The following is an 18,611-nucleotide window of genomic DNA, read 5'->3' as shown; positions in this document are numbered from 1 at the left end:
AAGAAGAATCCTCACTAAAAGTGGGCCTTAAAGAACTGACTGCTGTTCAGATGCCAGAGTGAAACTCGAATTTGTGTAACGGCAAACAGTGCGAGACACAAAAAGTGCGAGACACAAGCTCAATGTCAGGTGCCTCGCCCTGTCCCAACATCTCAGACACCGCTCGGTTCTAAGCCAAGAGTCGACTTAACACAGCAATCATCTCGATTGCTGCCCAGGCTGTGGGTGTTTGAGAGTGTGAAGCCTTTGACACTGAATTTGCTGTGCCACCATGACAAATGTAGCAGCGGTGAGCATTATTAAGATACTGGTGCCAAAATGTTTTCAGTTTCAACCTCATGGAAAATAAGTTCACCTACAATGTTCTCTTTAATTTTGCCTTTTGGTTCGTCTATATGCGTACGGGTATCATTACCATCTGATCGAAACAAGAAACATTTTCCCCATACCCCAGGCAGAAGGGCACGTAGACGCATACTGCACCCGTCTTATAGAAACGTGGGTTTGTCCACCGTAATCCTCTTCCTCACTATGTAAGTTTGTTCAAAAGCAATTTTTTTTTTAACCTTGTGGCTGTAATTGCCCATTCATAGAGAACGCGTGAGCTCACCCGCAGCTCGTGGATGCGTATCGTCCGGTCTGTTGACGACGTGTAGACAAAGCCGTTGTTGATAGCGATGCACGAAGGAGGCTGCACGATCCCTTCGAGACAGCGGAAGAGCAGACCGGTCGACGGGTCGCGGATGGTGATGCTGCCGTCGAAGGTGACAGTGCACAAGAGTTTCTGGGCCCCCTCGGTCGTGGTCGTGATGCGGCTCACCGATGCATTGGAGCAGTAGAACTGGTCCTGGAACTTCTGAGACTGCGTACAACGATGGGGTGGGGGAGGGAAGGCACAGGCAAAATTATTTCACAATTGGCACGCAGCAATGAATGGCAATTTTTAAATGAATGATTGTTTGCTGTTTCCTGCCACATATACCGAATACGTCATTCCCAGGAGCGCAGCACATACCGAGACCATCTCCGCGATTCACCCTTCAGCCATCTGATAACCATAAAGCAACACGAACTTCAAGCCTTGAGCCCTCCCAATAGCGACCAGAAATACAAACCTCCAGAAATACAATGTTGAATATTCCGGGTGCCACCTCCGCGGTCTTCACGGCACGACATCTGGGCCATCCCACTGACAACGGGGGATGGACGTACACAGACTGGAATCACCCATTCTTCACCGCGGGGTACGGCTGTGTGCGCGTGTGTTGTTGTTGTGTCGGTGGGTGGCGCGAGAGAGGGACGCTCGTGCGCGTGCTCCCTTCAAGTGTAAGAGACACTCAGTGTTTACGGAACAGTGCGGTGTATAGTTCATGGATACGCCCTCCGAACAGTGTCCATAGTGAGTGCAGTTTGGATAATTAAAATTCATGTTGTTGTTGTTTAAAAAGTTTTCTCCCTAACGTATTTGAATATTGAACATATTTTTTGGTGCCGAAACCCGGGAGTAAGCGAAGAACAACGGCAACTTGAAACCAGCGTTCCAACTGTAACGGACGACAGCGATGGAGCGTCTCCAAATGAAGAGAGAAGTTACGCGAGCCGAACTGAACCGGCTCAACGAGGAGCTTGAGCGACTAATGACGTCGGATGACTTCGGCCCCCAGCAACGAGACCTCCTCACGGAAATATCAGATGAGTTAGACATTGTTTCGAGAGATTTGAAACAGTTAGATGCCTTGATTGAGCCGCATGTTCGTAACGAAGGCCTCGCGGAAGAATACAAAGGCGTTCGTCAGTGTCAAGCTCTCATGACACGAATGCGGACAAAGCTTCGGCGTTGCAGTGAAACGAATTCTAACGGTGCAACAAGCACACTGAATGCAGAAGAAACCGCGTCCAGATTACCTGCTGCCCGTTCGGGACAACTGAGGTTGCCTAAGCTGGAGCTTCAGAAATTCAGCGGCAACAAGCTCGACTGGCAACCGTTCTGGCAACAATTCCGGCAAGCAGTCCACGAGAATAACGGCTTGACCAGCATAGAATAACGGCTTGACCAGCATAGAAAAGTTCTTGTACCTGCGGACAGCGTTGACAGGAAAGGCGGCGGCAGCTTTGACCGGCGTCCAAGCGACGGAGAAGAATTACGACTACGCTGTAAAGACACTCCAAGAGCGTTTCGGGCGTCAGGATGTGCTCGTGCAAGAACACCTTACGCAGCTGTTAAACCTTCCCCAGGTTAGAGCTCTCAGTGACGTGAACGCGCTGCGACGCCTCCACGATCATGTTCAGCGAAACATCGCAGGGCTTGAAACTTTAGGTGTCAAATCGGACAGCTATGGTGCGATTGCTGTGCGCGGCTTTGTTTCGGGTATTGCCGGCTGAATGGGCTGTTCAGTACCATAAGGCCCACAGTGCAGACAAGGACGTGCTCGACAGTTCGAGTCTCCAAGCCATTCTGCAATCAGTTCGCCTGGAAGTGGAGAGCAGGGAAAAGGTATACGGAGGAAGCACGAACGCTCCTCAGCAAACACGACCTGACCACGCCAGTGAACGGCGTCCCAACAGCGTCTACGGCAAAGGCTCAGCGGCCAGCCTCCAGGTGGGTGCCAAATTGAGCAAGGAAAGATGCCCTTTCTGCGCTTCAGAGAGGCATGAGGTGGCAGATTGCAATGCTCCGATATCAATTGATGAGAAGAAAAGAAAACTGCGAAAGGAAGGGAGGTGCTACCGATGCGCAAAGAAGGGGCACATGACGAAAGGGTGTAAGAATTGGACACTATGTTGCGCGAAGTGTGGCCGACGACACATAACCTCGCTCTGTGATCCACCGGCACCGAACGCCGAGAGCGAGACCGCTACTGGGTTGCACTCAACAGCGTCTCTTAGCAGCAGCATACAATGGCCAACATTTTCAGCCATGTCTGCAAGCGACCAGTCCAAAGAAGAAAGAAGAGAGAACATCAGGAAGACTAGAAAAACATCAACTGAAGATTAATATGCATTGTTAGCCAGCAAGCATCACGCTACACACAGAAACAAACAAACAAAAAAAAAAAAAAATAAAAAAAATTGCTTACAGTAGATTATCTTGTTTTCTTTTTTCAAAATTATTATTTGCCTCCCAGCCCCCTTCTCTTATCTTCAATTGGCTATTTGCCTGCAATACATACGTTGCGCAGGCAGAGGCTTTTTCTTGTTATTAATTTGCAATGGCCTCACAATGGCCTCACCATAAAAATCGGATCAGACTGTTGGTTGTAGCTGCTTTCTTTTATTAAGCATGCACCTGCTTCGTTTACAGCATTTGTTAATCACTTCGTTTGTGCATGTGCCAGAACACGCTTATGTGCGCAAAATGTTTTTTAGTGATGTATACCCAAACTGGTGTATTTGCCGACCGGAAGTTTTTGCACGTCTAACGTAGCCTGCCTGCACCCGCTAGCATCGAAAACGTGTCAATTTGCATACGCTCATGGGACCTGACTTTTGGACACTGCATTCCGTTAATTGTGTGGGCAGATTTTGTCACTCAGAATCACATAATGTTTCTTGTCTTCACAGCATCCCCGGAAAAAAAAAACAATGAATAAATAAGTGATGAAAGTATGCCACTCCTCGACCCTTCATATAGTTTGCTGAGAAGCCTCGACTTTACCACCTGCAATGGGCTTGACGTTCATCATGCAGAACTTTCGACATGTCTGTATAAAAGAAATACCAGCGGGTGTTTTTGCATTGCAAAATGTCACAGCTAGACTTTGAGAGAAAGAGAGAAACAAAAGTTTATTGAAAAGGGCTATTGAAGAGACCCAACAAGGGTATTCTTGTGACTACACTCAAAGTCGACAATAAAATTGTGCTTTGGGCCAAGAAATAAAAAAATATAGAAATGTGCCTGCAAACTACAGGGGTTTGCTGACATTATCAACGATTAAATCAAAGTCTCGCATTAGTGCATAGTCTCTTCAAAGGTCTGAAAATATACTACCTTGAGGTTGAACACTGACACGTAGCCGCTCTGAAGACCAAGGTAGATTTTTCCCCAGGCAATTGCCGTGCAGATGATTGGTGACTCGGCAGTGAAGGTATTTGTGCAGTCACCCGTCTGGAAGAAGCAAGGTGGTTGGGAAGTTGTGGTAACGTGACGACAGCTTTGACCATCAATGGTTAATAATAGGGGGACCTGTTACAAGTAAGGGGTTTAAAAGGTTTGGTTTGGCTTATGGGGTTTAAAGTCCAAAAGCTACTGAGGCTATGAGAGACGCCGCAGTGGAGGGCTCCGGAAATTGCCACCCTATGGATGTCTTGCTTTTCGCTTCCATCGAAAAGTGGCCGCCGTGGCTGGGATTCAATCCCGCGAACAGAATTATTAGCAAAAATGGAGACTCTTATGCCACAAGTTAGAGTGAGATAAAGCTACCATTTTTATCCGCTCAAAAGGCGCACTTGAATGAAAAATGCGGCCCCTAAATTAAGGAGTTAAATATAGAAACTTTTGACTCAACCACAACGCAAAATCTGAACCATCAAAAGCATCCCCAATTTAGCGCCAACAATGTAGACCGAAAGAAGCACATAACTATTCACACAAACAAGTACCTCCTGACAGTGCTTAAGCATTAGCACGTCTCCTTGAAGTTCAAACGAGATCTCGCATCTCAAAATGCTTTCTTAAGCAGCGAGCTGAGGCAGCCCATGAGAAATAGGGTGACTATGCATCATTCGTTCCAGGCAACCAAACAAATGGTTAAAACAGATTACCACAATGACAAAAGGGGCCCAAGAAGGCTGCCACAAAAAAGAATAAAGAAAGAGAATAAACCAACTTTACAAGGCAAGAGCTACACTTTCCCCAAAGCACTGTTATGACTGCAACAATCTTCAGTATCATAGTGCTCAATACAACCAATGACTGATAATTCGAAGACGAAAACGATAAAACAATCTTGAATAACACGAACTTAAAATTTACGGGAACCTTTACACAGAAATGAGGTTCAAGGAACCAAACACGCAAAAAAAAAAAAAACAGTTGCTACAACATGAGATCATTCTTTTGCTTCCAGGAGACACAAAATAAGGACATATAAGGTCATTCTACTTGCTCCAATATTGTCCCTGAAGAAGAAGAAGAAGACGTTACCTCGGCATTATACGACCGCAGGTTTCCGTCGAGCGAAGCAGTGTAGAGCACTGGCGACTGTCCCTTGCCATTGTGCACCTCGATCGAGTTCACCGTCTTGGTGCTCCCCAAGTACTTGACGCACTGGCTCGCATCCTTTATAGTTTCGTTTTTCGCACAAGAGAAGGAAAAAAAATATATATAGACAGCACTGTCAAAAGCACTGTCAAACATTTATTGAAAAAAAAAACAACAACAAAATGATCGGCAATTGCTGCCATATCAGACCGGTATAGCACAAAAGCACATCTTTACTTATTCCTTAATACCAGCAAAACAGCTTGCTGAAAATTTGTGAAAAATATTGGTGATTACTGTACTCAAATTGCTTTGCAATTGCTGCCAGATCAGAACGGTATTGCACAACAGCACGTCTTAACCGATTCCTTAAAATCAGCATAGGTGGGCCCAGGAAGGAAGAAGAGCACAAAATAAAGTAAAGCGGAGCAGTTTTTATTTTAGCATCATCATCATTAGCCTGACTGTACCCACTGCAGGGCGAAAGCCTCTCCCATATTCCTCCAATTAACCCGGTCCTGTGCTGGCTGCATCCACTCGACCCCTGCGAACTTCTTAATCTCATCCGCCCACCTAACTTTCTGCCGCCCCCTGCTACGCTTTCCTTCCCTTGGAATCCAGTTTGTTACCCTAAGCGACCATCGGTTATCCTTTCTTCGCGCTACATGTCCTGCCCATGCCCATTTCTTCTTCTTGATTTCCACTAGAATGTCAGTGACTTGAGTTATTTCTCAGACCCACTCTGCACATTTATTATCTCTTAACGTTACCCCTACCATTTTTCTTTCCATAACCCTCTGCGTTGTCCTCAACTTAAGTAGAACCCTCTTTGTTAGCCTCCACATTTCAGCCCCATAGGTAAGTACAGGTAAGATGCAACTGTTGTATACTTTCCTCTAGAGCGATACCAGTAAGCTGCTAGTCATAATCTGGGAGTGCTTTTTTTAGCATACAACAGCGAAAAAAGAAAGAACAAAAATTAACATACGCATGAATTTCAGTGCCAAGTATGCAAATAGAACATTTTGAAAATGAGCTGTATTTTTTTAGATTTAAATTTTAAAAAAGCCACCTGTAGCATAATGTAAGTGAGAGTCAGGTTGAGGTGAAAGCACAGAAATGTATAACGATTTCTGAAACCCTTCAAGTGTTTCTGCAGTGTTTGTATAGCAGATGCGTTTATTTAATACTAGCGGATGCCCTGCGTGTGGATACTGACTCAAATGTCACTTAGATCGCAAACACAGAGGTTGGCTATGACAAAAACCTCAAATCGTTTGACAGAGGCGTGCGGCAGGGCTTTTTAAAACAAAAAAAGTCTTTTTTGGACCTTTAAGCAGGGCATTCAGTAAGCAACGAGTCACAGAGGCTCCTACCTTCAAATATCTCTCAACGCACTGCTTACCATCACTTGCCATAAGGGTGTTGCGTAAAATCCTGTACCCATCAATGAAACCGTAGGCACCGGGTGGCAGTGAGGTTCGGACCCTGCACCTACTGAATGCGAGTCGGATGCTGAAAACTGCCAAAACTAAGGCCCCATGTACTCCCGCATTTGCATTCCGGCTTGATCTTCATTTTTCGCACCCACACAACGCTATCAGGACACATATTTGTTTTCCCTCATCAAAATTTTTATGCAAATGCGAGAAACTGCAGGTGACGCCCGTCTACAACTGAAACGGATGAAATCGCTCACCAGCAAATCGTGACGGCGAGCTGAGAAGTCATTGGAACAGGAGTAGATGTAGTGTCCGTGGAGCTGAAAACAAAGAAAGAAAGATACCACTGTGAATAATTTTCACGAAAAGTAAGCATGTCTTGGTTGGCTCTCTGTAACAACACAACCTCCCCCCCCCCCCTCTTTTTTTTCGTTTTTCATCACCTACATTTAAGGTTGCTTATTTGGCACTTCGGGTGGCCCCAGAAACATTTTCACATTATGCGAAAAATAGGATCCCCAATTATCGTTTAATGCTACCAAAAACCATTAAGGTCACAGCGAAATTTATTTGGTGAAAACCATGGCGATGGTCGTCAGCTTCCGAGCCTAGAGCCGCATGGCGACGATGGTTTTCCGCCGTACGTCAAATTTTCTACTGTGCATGCACACTGACGGGAATATAAAACAACTACTAATAAATAAAAAACAGTGATCAACTCAACCTCCTTCACGACACCGCACCATTAGTGGCATCGAAGTGTGTCGCTGGGCAAGTTGGTGGCTGATCACGGCAAAAGAAAATAGCGCAGGAGGCGGGACAAGGAAGTAGACAACTTGAGCGCCGACTAACAACTGAATGTATTTAAAGCGTGAGCGTATGAATACACTGAGCGACAGATGCGCAGGAAGGAAAAGAAGAAGGGCCACAACGTTAACCCGAAAAAATGCCATGCTCATCATTAAGAGTTAAGGTAGGCAAGCTCGTGGCGCGACAATGAAACAGACGGTATGCTTGCGCATGAAGCCCCTTTGCGGGCGATGACAAGAGCTTCAAAGATTTCCCTGGTATGTTTGTCAGGGTAGCATTTTAGAATGACACACTGTTCAAAAAGCGGAACGCAATTCTCACAAGACTTACAATGCAGCGCCAAGCTGCTTTTGGGTACAATGTTTGGGTACAATGTCTGTTTTTTGGGTGGCTCTGTGGGCCACAAAAAAACAGAAGCCGATGAATCGGAAAAACATTGTGGTCGTTTCGTACATGCATCAAGTGTCCCATAAGCTTAAGTGTGTTGCGCGCAGGGTAGGCGTACAAGTTTTGCTCAGTTCCCCATACAAACTGGAGCGTATGTGCAAGAAGGTTAACTTTTCAGGTCCTCAAATGATTCCATGTGACAAGAGGCATAATAAGCGTTTTGTTGCCTGCCGCACTCACGTTGTTTACGAGGTGCCTTTTTCTTGCGGGGCCTCGTATGTAGGTTAGATGGGGCGATGCATCAATGATTGCCTCAGAGAACATGCATCGTCGCTTTCTGACATTGCACCTACAAACAACCAGGCGCTGCATTGTAAATCTTGTCTAAATTGTTTTCTGATTTTTTAACAGAGCGTCATTCTAAAATGTTATCTGAAAAAACATACCAGGCAAATCTTTGAAGCTCTATTCATCGCCTGCAAAGGAACTTTATGCGCAAGCATACCTTCTGTTTCGTTGTCCCGCCATGAGCTTGCCTACCTTAACTCTTAATGATGAGCATGGCATTTTTTCGTTTGACATTGTGGCCCTTCTTCTTCTTCTCCTTCCTGCGCATATGCCGATCAGTGTATTCATACGCTCACTCTTTGAGTATATTCAGTTGTTAGTCAACGCTCGTGTTGTCTACTTCCTTGTCCCGTCACCTGCGCTATTTTCTTCCACCATAACCATTACAGTGCAGTCCACTTATAACGATACCAGATATAGCGATATATCGCTTATAACGATCAAATTCTTGAGATTTATCATTTTTCCTATAGCCCTTATGTAAAAATAAACCGAAAACTATTGATTATCGGCGGTACATCGGATACAATGATAGCTTTAGGAGCAATGATAGATAGTAGGTGTTTACCACGAAATTTTAACTGAATATTCAATAAAAGATAAAATATTAAGAAGACAATGAAGTAAAAACTCAACATACGCGGCAAAAATAGAAAGAAATGAGCATTATCATCACCGCAATCGCAGCCACTCAAAGGGGGCTGCTGCGGCGACCACACTGACGGACGGCGTGATAGTTCATCAGATGAAACGGCAGATTCATCGGGATGTTTGGCAGGGTTTCAAGGTTGGAAGCCTTGTGAAAAAATATGGACATTCGCACTCTTCGATTTTAACAATCATCAAGGCTGGGGATGTCCTTCAGTTAATCCAGTTGCTAATCGGTTTCATGCACGCAAAATGGACTGCTGCCAACGTACTACACGCTACCGGAGCCGATGCTCACAGCGATTGCCAAGCTTCAGCTGCTGCTCAAGCGAGCGCGAATTTCCGACTTCTTTAAGTATATGGTTAAGTTATTTTATGGCTATTGATGTATACTGTAATAAAGTGTTGAGTGCTCTTTACGATGATTAGCGTTGTTCAACTCAATTTACTCATCGCTAGTAAGTAGGCAAGCCTACATGCTTGGGAAAATACGTCAGTGTGCTTTTGTTTTTAATCTTTCTTTCTTTTTTTTTTCGCCGGTCCAGATATAACGATAATCGGTTACAATGACTGTATTTTCAGGTTTTCTCAATATCGTTATAAGTGGACTGCACTGTAGTGGCACCGTTGCGTGCGTGTGCGTGGGGCTCTATTGCACAAAGTGTGAATGGGACGCGACGAGCTCACAATGTCGACACACTGGGAGAGCTGCGCGGACGAGGGCGAGTAGATTGCGACAGCAGATGAATGATGAGGTGCCTTGCAAAAAAAAATTTAAAAATGCTGCGATGCATGGCAAAACAGCTCGTGGCCGTGCGCCCCAGCTGGCTGAGGGAGTGTTCCGCCAATGGCCGTCATCGCCACTGCACGGTGCGAAGCTCAGAAGAGTGAAACTAAGACTGTGTTGTTAGACTACCTTTCGACGACGAAGCTGTCCTATTGAATGCCATGCTCACCACTGCCCACAAGCAAGAGGTTAATAACTGGTTAACAGTTAATAATCAGGCCTGGAAAGAGCTACTAAGTATATTATTTACTGCTTTGGTTGCACGCACGGTTCTCCACTGACAGTCAGCCTGAATTAACTGTTGCGATTGCTGCTGCGTTTGAGTTAACAAGTGCGCAATGCCACAGATGTACGAGGACGCTGGTCAGAACCACGCCGGCAGTTAAAATTATACAATTTTTTAAAATTAACTCAGGATAGATTTACGAGGTCTTACTGGTATATGCTGTGTGTGTAGCTTTCTAGCGTTCAAATATGACACGCACACGCAGATGCAAAAAATAGCATAATCCAATGGCCCGCCGGGGTGGTGCAGTGGTAAGACGCCCGACTACTGTGCCGGAGTTCCCGGGTTCGAACCCGACCTCGGCAGCTGCGTTTCGATGGAGGCGAAACGAAGTGTCGTCCGTGTGCTGTGCAATGTCAGCGCACGTTAAAGATCCCCAGGTGGTCGAAATTACTTCGTAGCCCTGCACTAAGTCTCCCATTTCTCTCTTTCCACTTTCACTCCCACCTTCCTCCCTTCCCTTCGGCGCGGTTCAGGTGTCCACAGAGCAAGTGTGACAGATACTGCGCCTTTCCCTTCCTATGAACCAACCAACCAACCAACCAACCAAGCTACATATATATTGTTCTGTCGCAGTCAGAACTGTTTGTTTTACAAACAATTTGGGTGTCTCTAAATAGACCCCCCCGAAAAAAAATAAAATAATATAGAGAAAACCTACACGGTTTTGTTCCAAGCAAAATACAAAAGCTGGTCATTTGTTCATTCAATCATGACAAAACTAGGAGTTAACATTGAAAAACAATTTTTTCCCATCCCACCTATGCAAACACGTGCCACCAATACTAGTAATCATCATCATCATCCAGACTATACCAACAGCAGGGCAAAAGCCTCTCCCGTGTACATCTAATTAACCCTGCTCTGTGCAAGCTACATCCACTTGACACCTGCGAACTTCTTAACCTCCTCTGCCCACCTGACTTTCGCTGCCCCCTGCTACGCTTCCCTTCCCTTGCAATCCAATTTGTTACCCTTAGCGACCATCGGTCGTCCTCTTTACGCATCACATGTCCTGCCCATGCCCATTTCTTCTTCTTGATTTCCACTAGAATTTCAATAATGTCAATAACTCGAGTTAGTTCCATGAGTGACAGAAGTGGCAAGTGTCGTGTTCGCTCTGTTCAGGCATGATCATCCTCCTTGATGATATAGACTCCAGAAGCAGCAATATAAGCGCAACCCAAATAATAAGGAGCAAAAGGCTTTGCACCAACAAAAAATTCCCCCCTTACATTAGCTGTCAGTCCACTTGTGGAATTCTATAATATGCTCTAGCTCTTTCAAAGTTACCAAAGCTCCGTTTCCAGCCCATGTAGCCCGCTCTGCCAATAGACATTGCCCTCGCATTAATAAACAGCATTATTTTTTCCTCAGTGTTCCTTTGTACACAGAGAAGATATCCAAGTACGGACCGCAAAGTAAGAGTTCATTAAATATTGTCCAATTACCCACTCCACCCAGGCACACGCGGCTAAGATAAGACAAACTGCATCTGCTACGACAAACGTGTAGGCATTATCTGCATAACATCACCACCCAAAAGGCATGGCCGTGCAATGCAAGCACTAGACGTGAAATACCGTGTAGTTTTGGCGATGAGACAGCTGTGAGGTCTCCTAGAGAAATAACCAAAGAGAAGCACCGTGAAAGAGAGTGTCTCCCTCACCTTCAGCGCAACGATGGCAGAGTCATGGGCCGAAATTTCTAGGCACGGTGGAATTTGGTCCATTTGCAAATCATCTAGAAAGAAAAAGAAGGAAGCAAACAGAGAAGCATGTCTTAAATATTGGATATACATCTTTTTTCTTGAATCTCACTCTCGTGCAGTTGCTGTGTCTCTGGGGTTCTATACACTAGAACAAACACAGGCAATAGGCAATTATATGCCAACGACTGTGTTTTATATCAAACCATTAAATCCTCAGTTGATCATGTCAGCCTTAACACTGATTCACTGCAACTGGTCCAAATATGGCAAATGAATATCAACTTTTCTAAGACTGTCTGTGTGTCATTTCCACGCTGTCCCTGCCCTTCCTTCTTCATATAATCATATAATAGTCAACTTAGACAGAGTGTACAAATACAAGTATATTGGTCTCCTGCCAACACATGGCATGTCTTGGCCAAAACAGATTGACATCATCTATAATAAGGCCCTTAGAAACTACATCGCACCTTATGCGCTGCTCATCAAGAAATTAAGCTTGACACATAAAACACTCATTCACCCATCCTCGAATACGCTTATGTTGTTTGGAATACGTACAAACAATGTGACATCAACAAACTAGAACCTGTACAGAAGAAAGCTGTGCATTTTGTTTATAGGAGACTCGATATAGATTTTTCACCACCTACTTTTCTTCCACAACTAGGCCAAAGTACACTTGCTGCCTGTCGTCGTCTTCAATGTCTCAAATTCATGTACACTTAGTCAATTCTCCTAGTTTTTCTTCGTTCCATAATTATCTCGCATTTTCCAAATCTTCATTTACAAAGAGCCACAACATCCTGAACATTTCCCCCTTTTTCGCGTGCACTAACATTTTAGAGTACAGTTTTTTTCCTCATACCATTGAAGCTTGGAATTCTTTACCAAGCAACATTCGATCATTATCATTAGAGAAATTCTTTGCAGCCTGTTTATAATGTTGTATATTTGCTTTGCGTTTCTTTGCTTTGTACCGTACCCCATTCCTGCAATACCCTCACCGGCTGCAGTATGTAAAGAAAAAAAAAAAGCAAATAAAACACGAGATTTAGACCAACAAAGAGTCATTGAAAGAAAAGTGACATGCTATGTAATGAAGAGAAGCCGTGATCACTATCTCACCAATGTCGCCATCGAACTCTGCTCTAGATGCTTTTGGCCTTTTCCTGCAACATCAAAAAAAGAAGAAAAGAAAAAAGAAACCATGAAGCAGCGGCAACTAGAGGTCATGACACCTGGCAAGCAGTCATGGAAACCTGTGTACCTCGTTGCAGTAGTTGGTTCTCCATCCTTGGTGCTTTTCCGTTTTGCCGTGGGCCTCCTAGACGATGGGCCACCACTCACTTCGGGGGACATCGTCGGCAGTGATGTGCTCAAAGCAGTTGTGGTAGCAGTAGCGGAAGCCATCGTTGCCGCAAGACTATTGACGTCAATGTCTCCGAACTGCTGCATGTGCGGTAACAAGAGCTGAGCAATCTCCTGAGCCGTGGGAGTGCTCGCCTGGGGAAACATTCCTGCTGCCTGGGGTGTCTTGAGGGGGAAAAAAAAGAAGGGAAGTTTCATGTTTTGTTTCTCGCCTACTATTCAACATGGCCATCGAGATCAACTCCATCCAATTGTAGTTCTTAGTAAAGTATCAATCCTACGGCTCCTTCCAGCTAAATTGACGTCTGCCAAGCAGGAAAAGGTGCACTTACTGTCAAAAATCTGCACATAATATGAGGCTTTTTTTCCTCCTCAATTTTATCACGTCAAATTTTTGCCTCCTAATACATTGGATCAAAATAAATTTCAGCCCGAATGCGCAATTACAGCCTCGTTATTAATCTCCGCCACCAGCATCGAGCGTCCAGCGAGAGGACATGCTATTTAGCGGTGACGTCGGCAGACCGTTTTAATTTCACCACGCTGACCCCGTGATCCTCGAAACCGCGGCGCCCGCGACGCACACGACTGAAAGAAGGTCAATTGCAACTTGCATGATGGTGTAGAGATGGCGGCATCGCTGGGCATGTGTCGCAGGTGTCCCGCGGGCCTCTCCAGTATTTCTAAAGAGCACGTTCGTCATGCTTTCGAGAAATTCATCATGCTTTTGAGAATCGAATAGACTTGTTGAACGGACTAACCGCACTCTGACCACTATGTTGGCGATGTACGTGGACTCTGATCACAAGAACTGGGATGAAATCCTCCCTTTTATTACATTCGCTTATAACACTGCACAGCATGAGACGACTGGCTACAGTCCGTTTTACTTCCTGTATGCTCGAGTTCCTCGCAGTAGTCTTGATACCATCCTTCCTTTCTCCCTCCACAACGAGCCTTCTATCGTCACTACTTTATGTCGAGCCGAAGAAGCTCGCCGCGTTGCCCGCCTCCGCATCCTAGACTCACAGGAACGTTCGAAGGAGCGTTATGACAACCGACGCCCACATGTCTTTTATGTGCCCGGTGATTTAGTGTTGCTGTGGATGCCGCTGCGCAAGCGTGGTTTAGCCCAGATGCTGTTGTTTCGCTATAGCAGCGCCTTTGTCATTTTGGAGCGCCTGAGTGACGTGAACTATGTAATTTCACGCTGCACCGAAAGTGGCCGATGCTCACGCCGGACCCAGGTGGTGCATGTGGCTCAGCTAAAAAGGTTCCATCCCCGCCACCTTCATTAAACTGCTCGCCCTAGGGCTTCGTCTGCGAGGGGGGAAGTGTCACGTGCTTCGGGGTGTCAGGAAAGGAAGAAGAAGCTGGGGAGAAGAAGAAGAAACAGAAGCCACAGTGGTGTGTGCTGGTGTTCCTTGGGGGACTCGCAGTGCTTTAGACAAATAAACACCCCCGTTACGTACTGAGTACGTAACAATATCATATGTGAGCAAATTATGAGAGATTGTGATAAAAAAATAATAAAAGATTAATTTTCCGTCTATATTTTCTTTCAGCCCAAACTGACACCTGCAGATAGTACACACAAGGTGTAAGCTGCCGTTTCGAGATTACAGCAAACGAGTAAATACAGCGAATCCTCGTTGATATGATCCCGCTTATTATGTTTTTCGGCATAATACACTTTTCTTTTTTCGTTCAAAGCAGATGGCCTGCAGAAACATAGCATTTACGTATGTCTATTAGAGTTATAGTTTACTGTGGGTTTGGATAATACAATCACAAAAATACATAAAAAAATTTCCCACCAAGAAAAACCAAAACATATGCTGGTCAGGGGGTGATAGTAGCTGAAGTAATAGTAACGCTCGTAGATAACATGATTTTTGGAAAATATGTTTTAAATTTTGAATTCCCGCAAGAATCGCATCAACAAGCACTTTTAGGCCACAAATGCCACAAAGCGAGATATGTACCTGACCCGCGACATTGGTAGGCACTCCCGGTGGGACCTGTCCAATGTTGAACACCATGTCAGTGCCACCGCCACGGCCGCCACCAAACGAAGAGAGCATCTCGGTGGCAGCCACGCTCTGTGCGGGCAGCGTGAAATGGAGCACGGGCTGTCCGGTTGCCTGCAGAGCTGATGCGGCTCCTTCAAAGAGAATAGTCAAAGAGAGAGCAACCGCTAGTTCTCTTCCGAGCTCTTTGATGTTAGTACCAGTAGCAAAACTTTCCATACGGCGCATGCACAAAACAAACGACGGTCCGAGTGGTCCAAAAATTGGGGCATTTCTGAATGTTAGCGAAGCATGCGATCACTTAGGTAAACAGTGCAAGTTACAAACTCCGAGATTGTCCACAATCGCCTGGCAACAAAATTGGCGAAACAGATGCGGTCCGAAAATTCACAGTCCAAAAAATAAATTACAAGGCAAAAAATAAAAAGGGGAGGGGGGACATTTTGGCTTCGCCTTTCCCAGTGTATGACAACAGCGTTAATGGCTCTAATTCGTGGTGCCCTTTGTGGAATCTTGTTCTCACATATATGCACTTTGATACAAGCTTAATTACTATTTCTTATTTTGTGTCACTATTAACCCAAACAACATACTTGTCAGTATACAGTAGTAAGCTATCACATCAGAGATGAACCACATTAACCAAGCCATACGAACGCGTCGGTGTGTTCTAAGGGCAACGTGTATAACTTGGGATCCGAGGGTCCTAGAGGGCAGGACTCCATCTTACTGTCCCTGGATTCCGATCTCGTGTCACATTGCTGTCACATCACTGTCAACGTCACAGGATTACGATGTCACTGTCACATCCCACAACCTGACGCCCAGTCAGTACATGCCAGAATAGTAGTACAACAAAGCTTCATTAATTTTGAAGTCACGTATCACAGTGTATCGCGTCAGCCCAATTTTTCCGCAGAGCCAAGCAGCTCCTCAGTGGTGCCGTGCATTAACATACTAGTACAACCCTTGAACTAATGTCTAATCAAATTGAAAATTTTGACGTATTGTAACTAGTACTACTACGCACTATCACTATCACTGGGCCTCTGCTAACTCACTCACAAATTTAGGTCACTGCAGGAACCAGGCGACATACAGGTATAGCTAAGAGTATACTACTTGGGTGCACAGTTTTCCCGTGCTCTCTGTAAGCACTAACGTCCCAAACCTGAAACAGCCCCTGAAAGAAAACCATAAGTTTGTATTTATTCAACTATATACAACCATCTGCATAAAAGAGGTATTTGCGAATATTCAAAATATTTTGAATTCAATTAAAAAAACTAATATTCGAAATTTTTCAAATAGCTGAAAATTACCAATATATACTGAAAATTTTTTTTTACTTTCTGCAGCTTCACCGTACTGCTCACTTCACTGCAATGCTTGGCTGGCCGCATTAACTGCGCAGTGAAGTATCCTCAAAGCGTCATGGGCCGTTTTGTGAAGAGGATACACTCCAGTGCAATTATAGCTTAAAGAACATTACGTGAATTCTGAAATAAACACGACAAACAATGTCTCTTATTTTTTATTTTACTTTTCTCTAATGATCACATATTTGAATGAATTTTTTTTCCACATTTGTATTTGATTCATATTAAAAGATTTCAATATTTGCGCACCTCTAACATAGAATAAAATCATCTCATTCTCCTGTTCCTGTTTCACTTGTCGCCATTGTTACTACCTTTCAATGACACATTTCCAGCGGAGCAAATGGTCAACTGTATTGCTTCGCAACAGCAAACGGGCCAGACATGAATGCGGATACAGTTGCTACTAAAGTCAAGAGGAAATAATGTATGCACAAAGAAATGTCACGAATCCACCGTACCTTGAAGGCACTGCAATATGTCCAGCCTTTCTTTTCTGGCTTGGGCTTCCTTTGCAAAGAGCTAGGAAAAAAAAATTACAGACGATCAAAAAATGAGATTCAAGTGGCATATACATGTGAGTGCTAGTTTTCTACACCACTATAAGTCATTACATTATCGTTTTGTGTAAGAAAATGACAGACATTAATGCCCATTTTTGGAATTGTTTTGGTGGCGTGGCGATTTCCTTTCAGGAGACTTCTGACCAATCAGTGTCGCTTGCCATGTCACCTGCTAATTACCACATGAGAGAGGCATGAAAGTCTGTGGCTGATAACTACCTAGTTACAAATTCCAGGATTAAGCATTTTCTCTTTCACTCATTATCTCTTGTGCCACGTCTGCATTCTAACCAACGAGGCGTGGTGTAGCAAAAGGGGCTGTGGAATTGTTTGGACCCCTTGAGGCCCTTGGACATGCATCAAAATCTCGATAAAAGTGTTTCTCTATATTATCTAGCACGAAAAGCCTGCAGCAGTGTTACCGAGCGTGAATCCACAATTTTGTGCTCGCTCTCTGTGCACCAGTCGCCATACGATGAAGCCAGCCTAACTGACTTCATTGTACGACTTCATCGTAAGACGACCATGATAGAGCAGACTTCATCGAAGCCAGCTCTAGCGTCGTCTGCTTTGCTGCTGAAGGCAACATAGAAATCAAATGTACCATACTTTAATTGGGCTGTTATTACGTTTACAGGGCACCCAGCAACAGGATTAGGCTTCTTATGACCAGCGGTGGTTTTTCCAGAACCATCATCTGCTGGAGCTATGATGCAAGCCCCCAACTCAATGGGCATTTTCGCCGTGCGATGCAAGACGCGAGCAGCACGAGCCCCGACACTCCTGTCTGCACACACAACGGCACATCACAGTGCACCCAGACCACCCCCCTTTTCGACGTCCAGCGTGACGTGCTGACATTTTAAACTACTTCGATTTCCTACAAGCTCAATATGTTTGGGTTCGAATGTATGTAACACACACAGTATACTCTCTTCATGGCAATGACATCAGCCTCAGTATAGTCCTCTTTTGTGCTGCGTTACCACCATTTAATTAATTTACTCTTTTAAAAGCAAAGCCTCCTTTGAGTGTGTCCATGACTCCTATCGTTAATAGAAAAAAGTTTCTTTAATACCTAGATCTACTGGCTGGCACTCTCTCTTTCTCACCTCTTCCCTCCTCTTTTTGAGCTCCTCGAGGGCAGCCATGGCAGACGCTATGCCCTGTTCCACCTGGACCAGCTCGTGACGAATGGCATCCTCCTGCCGACATCGCATCATCAGGTCATCCACGAGCCCCTTGAATGCAGAGGGCATTGGCGGCGTGCCACCACCAGCTAACGTGGGCGGCGTGCCACTGAACGATGGCGGCGTGGTACCCTGTGCTGGTGGTGGTGATGACTGCTCTGTCTTGAGGATGATTGTGGACGATGGTGGTCTCACATTTGGTGGTGGCCCCGATGTACCTGCGGGCGCCTATGAGGGCGGCAAATGCGGCACTGTTTTGTGGCAACGTATCGCATTAAGTGTGAGTTCTAGAGCGAAAAGTTCCAGTGGGCACTTTGGACCACTAAAGTGCGATGAGGCGAAAGCCTCTATTGCGCGGTGGTCCAAAGCCCTCGTCTACTGGCACCTCTTTCTCTCTTTTTTTCACTCCCACCTTCTTCCTTTTCCCTACGGAGGCTCGGTTAAGGTTTCCACAGAGAA

At 45.1% G+C, this 18,611-nt stretch overlaps 1 protein-coding gene across 4 annotated transcripts in view; it reads right to left on the bottom strand.

Moving 5' to 3' along the window:
* LOC146175774 (uncharacterized) overlaps positions 1-18,611 on the bottom strand; it is a 58,214-nt gene that overhangs the window by 6,802 nt on the left and 32,801 nt on the right. For all 4 annotated transcript variants that reach the window (XM_084582142.1, XM_084582145.1, XM_084582143.1 and 1 more), the window contains 10 exons: positions 18,075-18,380; positions 16,861-16,921; positions 14,976-15,154; positions 12,890-13,155; positions 12,748-12,791; positions 11,578-11,651; positions 6,900-6,962; positions 5,144-5,278; positions 3,989-4,105; positions 611-862 (listed from right to left, as the gene is read on the bottom strand). In XM_084582142.1, the coding sequence (XP_084438268.1) occupies positions 611-862; positions 3,989-4,105; positions 5,144-5,278; positions 6,900-6,962; positions 11,578-11,651; positions 12,748-12,791; positions 12,890-13,155; positions 14,976-15,154; positions 16,861-16,921; positions 18,075-18,380 (1,497 nt within the window). The remainder of the gene's footprint in view (positions 1-610; positions 863-3,988; positions 4,106-5,143; positions 5,279-6,899; positions 6,963-11,577; positions 11,652-12,747; positions 12,792-12,889; positions 13,156-14,975; positions 15,155-16,860; positions 16,922-18,074; positions 18,381-18,611) is intronic.

The sequence above is a fragment of the Amblyomma maculatum genome, chromosome 10, assembly GCF_055883805.1.
Source record: "Amblyomma maculatum isolate TAMU_Amacu chromosome 10, ASM5588380v1, whole genome shotgun sequence".
Taxonomy (NCBI): domain Eukaryota; kingdom Metazoa; phylum Arthropoda; class Arachnida; order Ixodida; family Ixodidae; genus Amblyomma; species Amblyomma maculatum.
The sequence above is the reverse complement of the archived record's forward strand: the minus strand, read 5'-3'. Positions and strand labels throughout refer to the sequence as shown.